Source organism: Benincasa hispida, chromosome 12 (assembly GCF_027475165.1).
Source record: "Benincasa hispida cultivar pf3 chromosome 12, pf3_genome.v1.1, whole genome shotgun sequence".
Classification (NCBI taxonomy): domain Eukaryota; kingdom Viridiplantae; phylum Streptophyta; class Magnoliopsida; order Cucurbitales; family Cucurbitaceae; genus Benincasa; species Benincasa hispida.
Window position 1 is genome coordinate 79,473,677 of NC_143489.1, and position 14,414 is coordinate 79,488,090.

At 34.9% G+C, this 14,414-nt stretch overlaps 2 protein-coding genes across 3 annotated transcripts; one reads left to right on the top strand and one right to left on the bottom strand.

Annotated features, from left to right (window-relative positions):
- The first annotated feature begins 1,385 nt into the window (after positions 1-1,385).
- U2A' (U2 small nuclear ribonucleoprotein A) lies at positions 1,386-7,783 on the top strand. The gene is made up of 8 exons (XM_039051157.2): positions 1,386-1,608; positions 1,689-1,729; positions 3,874-4,003; positions 4,396-4,601; positions 5,944-6,117; positions 6,998-7,048; positions 7,131-7,301; positions 7,437-7,783. Exons 1-8 carry the CDS (start codon positions 1,527-1,529, stop codon positions 7,440-7,442), a joined length of 861 nt encoding a protein of 286 aa, XP_038907085.1. The 5' UTR covers positions 1,386-1,526; the 3' UTR covers positions 7,443-7,783.
- Positions 7,784-8,726: 943 nt separating this feature from the next.
- LOC120092910 (eukaryotic peptide chain release factor subunit 1-3) lies at positions 8,727-11,111 on the bottom strand. 2 transcript variants are annotated; one of them, XM_039051155.2, is made up of 3 exons: positions 10,797-11,111; positions 9,164-10,567; positions 8,727-9,009 (listed from the first exon to the last, which is right to left on the bottom strand). In XM_039051155.2, the coding sequence occupies exon 2, from the start codon at positions 10,548-10,550 to the stop codon at positions 9,240-9,242; it is 1,311 nt and encodes a 436-aa protein (XP_038907083.1). In that variant the 5' UTR covers positions 10,551-10,567; positions 10,797-11,111; the 3' UTR covers positions 8,727-9,009; positions 9,164-9,239. The 2 variants fall into 2 exon arrangements, with proteins under 2 accessions (XP_038907083.1, XP_038907084.1); XM_039051156.2 differs by having other exon boundaries at positions 9,120-10,567.
- Between the last annotated feature and the right edge of the window lie 3,303 nt (positions 11,112-14,414).

Genomic DNA, 14,414 nt, shown 5'->3' on the forward strand with positions numbered 1-14,414 from the left:
ACAAAGTTATAATTTTGATGCAAAAACTCTAAAAGTTCATTTGAGGAAGCATAGATTTACCATTTTCGGGTTGAAATAGACTTGATGATTCTTTAAATTTACTTGAAGCTTGAGATTGTTTCAACGATGAGGTCCAAACCTTTGTTGATTTTCTACGAGTTTTCCAGTGGCGAAACATTATCCTAGGTTTTTCCTTTTGTCCTTGGATTGGAACTTTTATTGCACATAGTCGAAAAAATAAGGACATTTTTTTTCTTGAGAATGACAAATACAAGGTCGAATTGATATTGTAAACATTTTTGTCTTTTATAGCTCTTAAAACTGTTTAAACCATGCTCTAGAAGTAGTTCATAAAGAGGTTTCTTAAATTTACACACGTCATTAATAGGTTTTATGTTTCTATTCCATTAGGTTTATCCACGTAAACTTTTTTTATTTATTTAAATATCCATTAAGAAAGACAACTTTACCTTTAATTGGTAAAATCCCACTTATCATTAATAGTTATGGAAAGTAAAATACTAATAAGGACATATATTTTTTAATAATTGATATTATATGATTACATGAACTCTTTTGCAACAAGTCTTGCTTTAAACCAAAAAAGAATCTTCCTATTGACTTTGGATTTAATAGTAAAACTACATTCGCATCCAATGGTTTTCTTGCTTTTGAGTAAATGTGTTATTTCCTATATGTTTTTTTCTTCCTTATGGCGGCTAATAAGTTGGAAGTTGGAGTTACTTGTTGTTTGGTTCAAGGAGTTTGTAGGCCTTGTGATAAACTCCATGCCTTATTAACACTTTACACTTTGGGTTCAACGATTAAACAACTATCTAGACGTAAAAATTTCACTCATTTTGCCCCAAATGTCCCTTCTAGTGTTAACAACCTCATTTTTACTTAAATTAAATAAAGAATGCAAGCAAATTCAACCAAACAAACTAAAAAGTCCAATAATTAAGCTTTAATGTTTTTAATTATATCACATTAACAAATATTTTAAGATTGCTAGAATTTGTTCTTACTTTATCATAGATTGTCATGTATGCAATTGTCTCATTTCTTAAACATTATTTACGTGCTTATCCAATCTTTCATCGATCTCTCTAAAACGAAGAACGTGAAGAATGATTTTGTGGATATGACACGTCATGTGGTGGTTGTCTCCTTTATGATGTGTAATTGCTATGGTAACTTTGTCGCTCTTTTTTTTTTTTTTTTTTTTTTTTTTGTAATCACCTTTGTAACTTTGTTTAAAATGAATTGTTATTTAAAAAAAAAAAAAAACCATGGGCCAAGGATAAGAATGAGAGACCCAAATGTGAATCATTTGGGCCGTCTGGAAGTCCATTAATGGGTTGGTTCCGGTTCGGTCTAAAATTTGGAACGAAGTCTTCATTTCTTTCCGATCCAAGCTGCGCTGTCTTGCAGTCATTTCTCGTCGACGCGTTCCCTTCTCTTCCCCCTAAAGCCCTAAGGCCTAAACCCCGTCGTCGTCGAAGAAGAAGAAGAAGAAGAAGAACATGGTGAGGCTCACAGTCGATTTAATCTGGAAAAGCCCTCATTTCTTCAATGCCATTAAAGAACGAGAACTGGACCTTCGAGGTTGTCTATCTTTTCTTAACTCTTTGCTTCTTTCACTCTCTCGAGCACACATTTCTTAACTCCTTTCTTCTCATCTCCAGGAAACAAGATAGCAGTGATAGAAAACCTAGGTGCCACCGAGGTGAGTGATTCCCACCGCCTTATATCTCTTGTTTTATATCTCTGCAACTCCAACATCCGTTAAGTCCGTTTCCCGGGGTCTTATGATGTATCCCTAACTTGACCATACCATTTCTCCTGCTGGGTTAGTTTTGTTGTAGTCTGAAATTTAAATTATATTCTTACCCGCCTGGCGAGAATCTTCCTACAGAATTTAACTTCACTTTAAATGGGTAACGACAGTTCTCATTTTCTCTGATGAGTTTGTTTTGCTATAGTTTCTTATACCATTATGAAGGTCCTTTGGAGTTTCGTTTTCTTTGAAGACAGCCTAAAGAACTCCAATTTGAGGCCATATGCTGTACATATTCCCTCGGGTCATAAATTTTTTTAAATTTATTATATCGAGGATCCAATTATTCCCTTTAACCACAAGGATCAGATCTGAGCACTAATAGCATTTTGTTCATAGAATTATGGCGTTCTTGAACTGCCTACCCGTGAGAATTTCTAAGTAATTTTCCATATCCTTTTTAAGGCAAAAGTTGGGGACAAGATTTCTTTAGAGAGAACTAAGCTCACAGTGAATGAAGAGGTGGTTCATAGTTTTCACATCCTCTCTACAGGAATATACATATGAGATTTGAGGCTATATGGAAAGAGATGACCTTCTTTGTCTATTATCTTGGGTAATAAAATAAGACTTCTGTAGGCTATAAATAAACTTAGACCTGTTAAGGAACTTACTGGTGTAAACCAATTAGGAGTACTTTTTTATTGGATCAAAAGTTTGCCCCATTACAAGTAGGACTAGTATTTATACTAGTGTTTCTCTTAGCCAAACTTAACAAACTTAACAAACTACACCAACAGCTAACAACTAACTTGCCCGATAGCTAGTTCAACCAAAAAATTACCCAATGGAATCACTTACTTTCCAATTTAAGCTCCACGAGAGCAGAACACAACTTGGACTGATTAGAGCTGAGCTTGAAGTTAACCGTCATATGAGAAAAGAGGCTATTTGAATCAAGTTTCCAAAGCAATCTATCCTTATAAATGCCTAGCTTTATCAGATTGAGCTTAAGAGAAAAAAGGATCCACTCCACTCTTTAATTTTCAATCTCTTAGTCTCCCCCTCAAGCCTGCACATCCCATAGACTCCTCTTTCTGCAGATTCTTGATGAGGCTCCTTCGGTTTTTGGAATATCAGTATTTTGAAAAGAAATAGGAGTGGCCATCTCCAACCATCTTTCAAAAATTTAATTGTCTCTCATGCCAACTTTGTCTAAATTACAAATTATCAATGGACCTTTGATTTTGATTACTCCATGGCTAACAATCAACTCCATGACCACAACCTCCTACATTTATGAGCCACCTGATGGGATAAGAACTATATTTACTCTGTAAAACTTTTCACCAGGGCCCTCATGAAAAAATCTACAACAGATCCACTGTATCATTAAGGGTTCTTTCTTGTGTCTCAGGTATCCCTTGCCCAACCCACCTAAAGAAATGGTGGCTCAGGGAGGGCAACTTACTTTCACAGTTTCACTTGACTGAATGAGAACCTTTATTTAAGAAAGTAACATATTCATTTGTATGTGTCAAGCAGGCTTCTAGTGTTGATTCCTCATTGATCTGCAGTACTTTGTTTCCCTTTGAAATGGAATGATATTTCTTTATTAGAAAGGTTTTGTCCAAAGTCTCTCACAATATTGAGTTGGAGTGGTGTTTGTTCACCGGTGTTGCCTCATCTTTTTTTTGACAAAGAATACCTAATGTTTTAGGATTAGGCTAGTTGTTTTATAAGATCAATCTAGATGTGTGCAAGCTAGCTTGGACACCCACAGATATATATAAAAAAAAAAAAAAAAAAAAGGACAAAGAATGCCCCTTGTCTCATATTAAAATGGACAGAATATACCAAGAAGGTGGAGCCAACATACACTTTGTTAAAACTTCGTTAATATATATATTTTTTTTTCTTCAAGTGCTTTCTTATCTAAACTTATAAGTTTCCCCCTTACCTGTTTCTTCGAGGATAAAATGGTTGGCAATTTATCTGGCATTCCCAAAAATGGAAGAAAGTGATGTCTACTCTTGGTTTTCTTTTATTTTCTAGCCATATGATGGTAGATTTTCCTTGATCACAAATTTCAGGACCAATTTGATGCCATTGATTTGTCTGATAATGAGATTGTGAAGCTGGAAAATATGCCATATCTTAATCGATTGGGCACATTGCTGATCAATAATAATAGAATCACTCGTATCAATCCTAATATTGGAGGTGAGTTGCTTATATAGGATTATTTAGGCCTCATATGATAAACATTTTGGTTTTTGTGTTCTCTTTAAAAAAATTATGCTTGTTTACTCTCAAATTTTTGTTTTGGTGAGTTCACTTTACTCGGAAACACATTTGAATTCTAAATCAAATTTCAAAAATAAAATCAAAATTGTAAGAACTACTCTTAGTGTTCAGTTTTTTTTTGGCTTTTTACACGTTCTTAAAATGTAGGTGATGACACACAAATTATATGTGGAAGTAGTGTTTAAAAGCTTGATTTTCAAAAATAAGAAACCAAAAACCAATTATATTTTAAAAAACTTTGTTTTGGCTTTAGCAATCTTGGTTTTGAAATTATATTTTAAAAAATCAATTGTCTTTGTTTATTTCAGAGTTCTTGCCGAAATTACATACACTAGTTCTTACAAACAACAGACTTGTGAACTTGGTAGAGATTGACCCGCTGGCATCCCTTCCAAAACTTCAGTTTCTTAGTTTGTTGGATAACAATATTACAAAGAAGCCAAACTATAGACTGTATGTCATTCACAAGTTGAAGTCAGTCCGGGTGCTTGATTTCAAGAAAGTCAGAAACAAGGTAACCTTTTCCTGCATTCAGACCTTAGCCTTACTATTTAAGGAATGGCTGTAATTCTAGGCTTATTTTTGCCTTTTACTTTGACAATGCTGAGAAACATTTAGAAGACAATTTCAAGTTTATTTCAATCTTAGAGTTCATGTATTTTAAAAAATGTTGCAACTTTTAGGATTTTTAAGGATATAGCATTACTTTGAGTTTTCTTCTTGTAATTAATATGATATTTGAACCTAAGTTGTGTTTTGATTGTGCTATTTTTGTAAAATCTTAAACTTCTTGCTATTTTTACAAATACATATATTATGCAATTTATGTAAATATTTCTATTATTTATTAGAGAGGAAAATTTTCTTGCATATAATGAATGTGCATATGCTCATATGTTAATTTGCAGCTATTTATTAATAAACAATCATGTGCCTGAGAATTAGTTTTTTGGCCAAAGAAATGAACAATAAAAATACTGAAGAAGTGGCTATAAATAGAGTTGAATTTTATGCTCTATTCTAGTAGAATATCCGTGGACATCTAGATGTGCATGTGTAAGAGACACCATGTTTAGACAAGTAGGATTCCTCTCTACTTCATTCAACTTTGATTTGTTGTGTCTACTTGATTTAGAGTCTCTAATTTTGTTCTTGGATTTAATTCGTCTGTCTGAATTCTGAAAGGTATCGATCTTTATTATTGAAAGAAGCAGTACAATCTATTCATTAACCCTAGAGGTCGATCACAGACGATCCCCTCTTCTCTAACCTCTCACTCTCAAGAAGGCTTTCCCAAACTCTAACTAACTACCCCTCCCTTTCTCACCAGCTTCTATACTCTCCTCTCCTCTCATTCTAAGTGGGCCCCCCCTTTTACAATTGGCTTTCCCATTCTACCCTTACCCTTTGATATTGATACACAATCGGGGGGGTGTCAAGCAATTAGAAGTCTGATCTTTTTGGGGTAGTGGAGGAAGTTGTCTCGGTTTTATTGTTGGAATGAACAATGGATGTTGTCTATTGTGTCAAGCTAGTTTATTATATTGTATTTATTGAACGAGTGCATTTTTCAATGCCTCTCGCTCTCTTTAGGTCCATAATTTTTTTTTAAAAAATGTAATTGCCCCTTTACTTTTGATCAACAGTTGGAGCTTTTCTTTTTGGAATTGTGTGTCTCCGTACTCTCCCTGTTCGTTGAGCCCCTTTTTTTCCTGTAAAACTTTTATGTGCAAGATATATTTTAGTAATAGATATCCGATGCCAACTTTTAAAGAAATCACCAACTTGTATATACCATACAGTAATAGATATTCGATGCCTACTGCATCTCTTCATTTCTAAATGTCAAATGACAGGAGAGGTTGGAGGCCAGGAATTTATTTTCGTCTAAGGAAGTTGAAGAAGAGGCGAAGAAGGAATCTGTGAAGATGTTTGTTCCAGGAGAGGTGGAGAATGCATCCAAACCTGTGGAGGAGAAACAAACTTCAAATGTGTCTGCACCAACAGCAGAGCAAATTATAGCTATTAAGGTGTGTACATTCTATACTATACACATCAGTCACATCTTGAGTATGAAGCTTAAGGATCACTTTGATCGAAACATATGTTTGCAAGTTGTCAAGATCTCTATTTTTGTCTGGACATAGTTCAAGTTCTAAAACTTTTTGGGTAAAATGTACTTTTGGTCCAGAGTTTGGCGTCAATTTGCTGCAGTTTCAAAACAAATATTTTAATCCTCGAGGTCTAATAAATTGTTCTAAATACTGACATTTTAATAAGTAACGATTACATGATAGTAAAAATATTGATCAATCTTTAGGTGAGATGGGGGTGACAACAATGTCTATGGAAGAAAAAGGGAGAAGGAAAGAGAGGGTGAAGGGAGATAGAGGAAGGGAAATAAAAAATTGCTTACTCATGTCATTTTTTGTTACTCAACTAATAGTCACCCTAACTCAAAGACCATTTAAAACCATTTTTCAAACCTTAAGGACAAACATGTTTTCTTCTCTTTAAAACTCAAAGGACTAGAAATATATTTTTCCCGAACTTTTTTTTGTTCACTACTATTTCCTCACAGAAAAAGTATGACAGGAAATGTATCTTTAGGGGGTTAAAATTGGGTGATGACTAATATGTTACTCAACTAATAGTCACCCTGATGTGGGATGACTAATATGTTAGTTTATGTCAACTTAATTGATGTCAGTCTAGATTTGTTCTTGGCCATTTACGCCACCTTCTCGAATACACCGACATTAATTCCTTTAGGTTGATCTGCATTGGTATATCTAGTCTAGATAGGATCCAGAGGATAATTTGCTTATTTGCCCTAGGCTTGTAAAAAAGTGTTTCACCACCGTATTTTCCCTACTAGATTGTTTGATCAATCAATTCTTTATGTCACAGGCGGCCATTGTTAATTCCCAAACACTTGAAGAGGTTGCAAGACTAGAACAGGTGTGCTTCGTTTTTTGTTGTGTGATCTCTATCTTAAATGTTATGGGAATAATAACGTTAGAAAACTTTTCTTTGTTGGCAGGCGCTTAAGTCAGGTCAGTTACCTGCAGATTTGAATCTTTTGGATGATAATACCGTGCCAAACACCACAAAAAATACAGACGATAAGACGATGTCTGATAGTGGAGACGAAGAAAATGTATCTAAGGATGTAAAAGAGCAGTCGAATGATGAACCCACGCCTATGGAGCAGGTACCACAAACCTCCTTTGTGCGGTTATTATATCTCACATTCTTTTTTAATAAAAGCATAATTTCTGCTTTATAGCCGACAAGGGTTCTAGTCTACGGCTTATATTATGAATGTTTTTCCTATTTGTGGTTGTAGGAATAGTAGAAGATTGTTGCCCTTAATACTTCGTGGCTCATCTATAAGCATTCGTTGATGGCGATCCTGTCGTGCTGATTTGTGGACGTTTTATTAAACTGATTGAGAAAAGTCCAAGCATGGCACTTCCCAGCCTGGGGATGTTAGGCGGCTCCTTTGCCTCTTTTTAAGAGTTGGTTCTCTTCTTTCCTTTTTCTTTTTCTGGGTAAAGAATTTTCTAAAACCATGGATGGATCTATTGGCATAGATATCGGGACTTTTGAAGGGGTTTATGTTGTATTTACGACACTTAAGATGCCTTTGAAAATTTCTTCCTCTAAATATATGTACGGATGATTAGCATAGATGTCGGAACTTGCAAAATTGCCTCTTTTTTTAGTCCTTTCGTCTTCAAATTCAAATTCAAAAAAAAAAAAAAGAAAAAGAAAGAAAGAACGTCCAAAATACACATTTTGTGCCCAATTACCACATTGCATTTACCGTTATCATTTGACCTTATCACAACCTTAAATGTAATAAAAGTAATTCAATTAAAGTATGTAATTTTTGTCTATTATAATTAATCTTTCAAAGAAATTTCATAATTATTAAACAAATTTTCAATACAAATTGGTGAACATATAAGTAACCTAAGAGATGTTTTTATACTAAAGTTTGCCAAGTAATATTCTTTAAACTTATTAAATACACATTGCGTAAAGGTCAGATGTTCATTAATGCAACACAGGTTTGAAATATGTACCAAAAAAGAAATAGGGATTTGACATAACTTTTGCAAATAATTTTTCATGCTAGTGCGTGAAAATATTTTATGCTAAAATTCCATCTGTTTCTTCACCCTAAATGTAATGTGACTCCAGAGTGGCAACAACTTCTTAAACAGTTAGTATTATGCTGTTTTGCTAAAATTGAATCTGTTCATCCTAAAAGAAATTTGGCACCCACATTTACAACTAAACAGAAGTATACACACTTATAAAGGCATACCAAGCTGTCACATTCAGCTTGTTAATTAAGCACTTGTAAAATAAATTAGTTAGGTATCTTCTCTTAAAGCACTTAGTAGAAAAATCTAACATAAACACATCTCAACTCAAAAAGACACTTCTCATCTGTAAGCACTTCCTAAAGGTACACCAAACAAACTTACACCACGCATTCTAACGATTTAAATATGATTAGATGCATCTTTAAAAAAGTTGTTTCAGAAACTACTTTGCAGCCTAGTTCCTATTGCCATTTTCGATTTAGTTTGAAACATATTATTCTTAGAGATCAAAAAACCAACCCTAATAAAACCACCTTCAAATATTACATGCATATGAATTCAGATCCAACTGACATGGTTTATCAGCAATGAAAAATAGTCGGAAATGACAAACTCAAAAAAGTTCAGAGCATACGACATTGAATATTATTGCAATACTTCAAATATTTTTGTAACTGAGTATCTGCTGAAGACAGCAACCATTCCACAAGAACAAGGGCAGAGCACTGTGGCTACAGATTGGAGCACGCATCCTTGACGATCAATCAAGATAGGCACCAAATCCAGATCAAAAGGATATAACCCCTACAGGTAGAAAACATAAATTGAAGCATGTTAGGTATACAAATATAAATTAAGACAACTATTGGTGGAAGCAACAAGAACAAGCATGGAGAGGTAGGGACTAAATAAACCTTATAAAGCCTTCACAAATTTTCCAGTTCAAACCAAGACTAACCTCCGCGAACCCTGGGCGCTGGTGCAAGCTCTTGAACCCCCATCTGCACCAGCAAGGGGGAGTGATTGATTGATTGCTATTCAGAATCATCGTACTGTTCTCCATCAGATAGTTCATCAAACGATCTTATGTCAAGCTGGTAACGAAGAATTCCTCCAATACCACCAAAACCTCGGCAAAACTGTGATCCTTCCTGTGATTTGTTGGTAACGAACTCCAGGGTGCAGCCAAACTTCTTGTACTCATTTGCAAACCATTCCAGCAAGGCCATCTTTTCTTGAACCTCCAACTCAGCAGAGGTGGTGGGGTCACGGAAGTTGCTCTGATTGGCTTCCTGTTCCTTGTTCAAGTGCTTTATAACAATCTCGCCAGTGGAAGCATTCTTTAACACATACCTATTGATATCTAAATTTTCCCAAACAATGAGTATTTCAACAGCACCCATCTCCAGAGCTTTCAGTGTGTCGTCAACACCAAAAACATATTTCCCTGTGTCCTGGCTAATCTCTTCAAAGTATTTTCCAATCAAGCGCTTCTCCTGAATAAATTTAACATTGGACAAAATCTCGGATGACAATTCAATAGCCTGATTGAATCCATTTTCCCCACCATAAGAGACATCGACAACATTAAGTATTTTGGCCTGAAGACGAGGATCAAACATATCGGATTGACTGAGCTCCGTTTTGAAGTCGGCTGATCCAGCCAGTATCAATCCTGCAACATTAGGTTGACTAGTGGCAGGATTAATAAAGAACTGGGTTGCAAGCTCTGCTGTTTTCCTCACATAGTTGTGCCGCTTCTCCATCCGAAGACGAGCAAACCTAAGTGCTGACTGACCTCCTCTTCCATGTTTCTTAGGAAGGTCGACACTAAATTTGTGGAGTACTTCACGTGTGTTACCACTCAATGTGCCAAAGAGTGTTCCATTACCATCCATGACAATGAAGCCAAACTTGTCATCAGATTCTAACAGCTCATTCAGGGCTTCCGTATGAAACTTGTTGTCGCAGAGATAAAGAGATGCATTTATAGGCCTGAAAGGCTCAAAATCAATTGTGACTTTCTTTTCTTTGCCATCTTCAGTCACGATTGTTCCAGTATACAGCACAAGCCCATTTGGAGGAACCTTGTTATACAACTTGAGTCTCTGCTGAGCAGATGTGATAGCCCCCAAAACAGATTGGCGATTCACCCTGCTCTTAATGTTCGAAGCAGTTCCAAATTCATCACCAAGCATCTTAGTAACACGAGATATTTGATCACGTGGAGGCATGATGAGAGAAATCATGCTAGTCCCATTACCTCTTGCAGCTTCAAGTGCCTTAATCAACTTCTTAATTTTCCATATTTCAATGTTCTTATCAGTTTCATGAGCATCAGCCATCGTAATAGATGAAAATACTGCAGGAAAAATGACAAAATACATGAGGGGATTCATTGATTCACGAAAATTGATCGTTTCCATGAGAGGTTAAGCAGGAAACTGTTATTAAATTAAATTTCAAAGAGAGGCAAACAGAGCAACATAATTGATTTCCAAGCAGAAGGTCCTGTGGAAGTTCTCATATGATTTCCAGCAACACAAGACGAACTTATGATAAAAACATAGGTGCTTTTGAGAGAGAGTTACCGGCGGGATGGATGCTCGAGAGAGAAAGATGCCGCCGCGATGGATGTTCGTGAGAGAGAGCTGCTGCCGGCCGCTAGGATGGGGGATTATGCTCGTGAGAGATGCCGCCGGGAAGACGTTGGCGAAAGAGAGATCTCGAATCGCCGGAAGAGATCGGAGGGGGATTGAAGATGGCGGTTGGGAACTTGAGAACGCAATTGGGGGAGCGGTTCCGCAGATTCAGAGAAATCTAAGATTGAGAATGAGAGATTGAATTTGTGAGATTTAGGGTTTCTTCAAAAGTTAGGGGAAAAGTTGGGCTGGATGACTCGGGCTGGGCTGCTCGCCTGCTTTTATTTATTTATTTATTTATTCTCTCTTTAATTCTGTTTAATATATCTTTTTTAAATTTTTAATTGCAATTTCTTTTTTTACTTGCATTTAAAAAAAAAAAAAATCTACTCCCAACTATAACTGCATCTATTCATACTAAGACTTATGGGAGAAATTTTCAGTTGATGATCAAAGCGTTATCAGTAATTTCATATTTAAGTCATTAAATGAATTTTCTCTCTATTGTCATTTAATTTTTTAAAATAATTATTTCTAATTCATGTTAAGGATTTTTTTTTTAACAAAAACCACATTTTATCTGTAATCTATATATTATCTAAAAAGGGCTAAGGGGAGAAGTTTTGATAATTTCACTAATTATATTCAAGTTAAATGTAACAATTTTTCAAAAAAAAAAAATCATGTTAAATGATGAGAAATTCCAAAAGAAAATTAATTTTATATAATAATTTCAATTTTTTTAAAATGTTGATTTCTCATTTTGCGCTTCCATTGGATAGCGATATGAACATATGCAGTAATTTTTAATTATATGGATTACAAAATTTGCAATAACATGATTTTCACGTTAAAAGCATTTATTATTATTATTTTTAAATTTGATTTTTATTTATATCATTCAATAAAAATATAGTGTTTTTTCAAGACAAAAATGGGGTATATGGGAAAGTATTTTTAAAAATAGGTGGGAATGGAAAGTATTGACAAAAGTAGGGTAGTGAAATCGTGTACGGGATACACAAGTAGGATTTAGAAAAATTGTGTATGGGGTACACAATTAACGTTTAATCCAATCAGCACCATATCGGCTGACTTGGTTGACCGGTCGCATGGAGACGCATGGGCTAGGTCCACGATTTTTTTCCTTTTTTTTTTAAATAGATTGACTATTTTTTTTTTCAATCGAAGATATACAACAATATTACGACTTTAGGACTGGTCTACAAATTTCTTCATTGTTAAACCTAATTATATATTTAATCTACAATAAAAACATAATTATTCTGCATTCATATTAAAAAAAATGTTATGATGTTAAAGAAGATTTACAATTAGTTCTTTAATTTGAAAATAGAAGTTTATATCAAATTTAAAGACGACCCCTGGCCTTTACCCTACATGGGGTTGTCTTCGTGTACTTCTAAATTAGGTTCACCCTGCCGTTGTTGTCTATGACGAATACGTCTTCGATCGGTGTTAGCAATATTAAGTCGTCTTGTTTGTTGAATAATACTTTCTATGTTGATCAATGTTTGGTGACATATTGAATCAAACTCTGGTAAGTTGTGCTGCATGAATATTGTTGTACATCTCCAATAAAATTATTTTGTACGATGAAAAAATAAATATTAAACAATATTCATATCATATATATGGAAAATGTCTGATTTTAAATCTTTTACCTTGCAGTAATAGTAAGTGCCGTCAGATGTGATAAATCGTCTCGTGATTGAATCGTACCAGGAAAAGTAGTCATTTGATACAACTGACCTATTTGTTATTTATCCCTGTGTACAATGATCATGTCGTCCATGCCAATAGGATATATATTCTGCGTGGATTCGACGCCAGTCTTGGTCGTGCTTACCTCTCAAATCAATCTGGTGTAGTGTTGGGAGTGTATAGGACAACGAAGGTATCGTTTGTCGCAGACCGAACTATCTCAACACATGATCTGGATGATGCCACTCTACTATATGGAAGCATATAAGAGGGCTAACGGTCAACCAGATGTCTTCACCATCACGATAGTAATCAAGTAGTGATGACCAAATCTGTTGTGTGTATGACATCTAATTAATCTGACAAAAAAAAAGAAGATAATTATACATCCAAAATGTTTTAAATATTCATTTATATATATATATTTTTTACCTGATTGTGCATTAGTTTGTCAAATATTTTTTGGTATACTAGCAACATATTTGCTGCAGCTAATACACCACACCATCTAAAATTATAAAAAAATACAATTAATTTATATTCTTAAATAAAATGATAACGAAATAAATATATAAATGAAATAATACCAGGCACTAAGTGGACGATGATCTGGGGCCTGTAACTAGACTTGTGGTGCTATAATTGGAAATCTATCATAAGCCCATACGTAGTAGTATCAGTGGCCTCGCTATTTCCAATGTTTGTGTATTGGTAGCCCGAAAAAATTCTCTATACAACCATGCAAGACATGCACCACCCCACGAGTACATACTAGCATGCTCGAAATCGGACAGTAGTGGGAGGAACATGAGATGCACTAGAGTATTTATTTGTCAGCGAACAAAAATCCTCCTATAAGTTGCATAATGTATGCTTGTGCATACCTACGTACGTTGATGTCGTCGGCATTGGGAGGTAATTCTGGAAATTGGTACGCCAACCAGGGGATACTCAATCTTGAGCCTTTCAGATCATCTGATAAAACGCCTTAAGAGCTCTTCACAAACATTCTTCCAATCATACTGTAGTGAACCTATCAATGGTTGCCCATCCACTCGTAACCCAAACTGTATGGCAACATCTTGCAGCGTAATTGTATATTCCCCACAAGGCAGGTGAAATGTGTGGGTTTCTGGTCTCCAACGCTCAACTAGAGTAGTAATGAGGTGCCAATCAAGCTGGATAAATCCGATTTGTGAAACCCCAAGAAAACCTACCTGTTCAACGTAGGGAATAATACGTTGATCAAATGGGATAGTATGTTGTGCAAATGTCTCCCTTCTCTGACAACTCAAAACTATTGTAGAAGAACTATCCCATATCGATTGTGAACAATGCGTATTTTGTTGATATAGTTATATAGGATTAGAAGGACCATGCTCCATTACCTAAGAAGTTCAAATTACATTACATAATAAAATCCATCACATAAAAAATATATAAAAAGTACATCAAAAGATATAATTACATGAAAAATAAATTCATTACATAAAAAGTACAGTTACATAAAATAAAATTATTACATAAAAAATTATAAGTACATAAAAGATATAATTACATGAAAAATACAAGTACATAAAATATACAATTACATAAAAAATATAAGTACATAAAAGATACACCTAATGACCCAAAGGCGAAACACCTAATGTACGTTATGGATAAGTACGTCTGTTATGTCCTTCTCTCTTGTAAATTGTACATTGAATTTTTTGGCTTGACTCTCTCTAATCCATTTCATTATGAATGTGCGTACTTTTTGGCCGACCCTGTTCTCTTAGTAAGTCTGCATTCGGACAAACTTCTGTAAATGATAATTTTGGCCAATAATCTGAGTGTTCT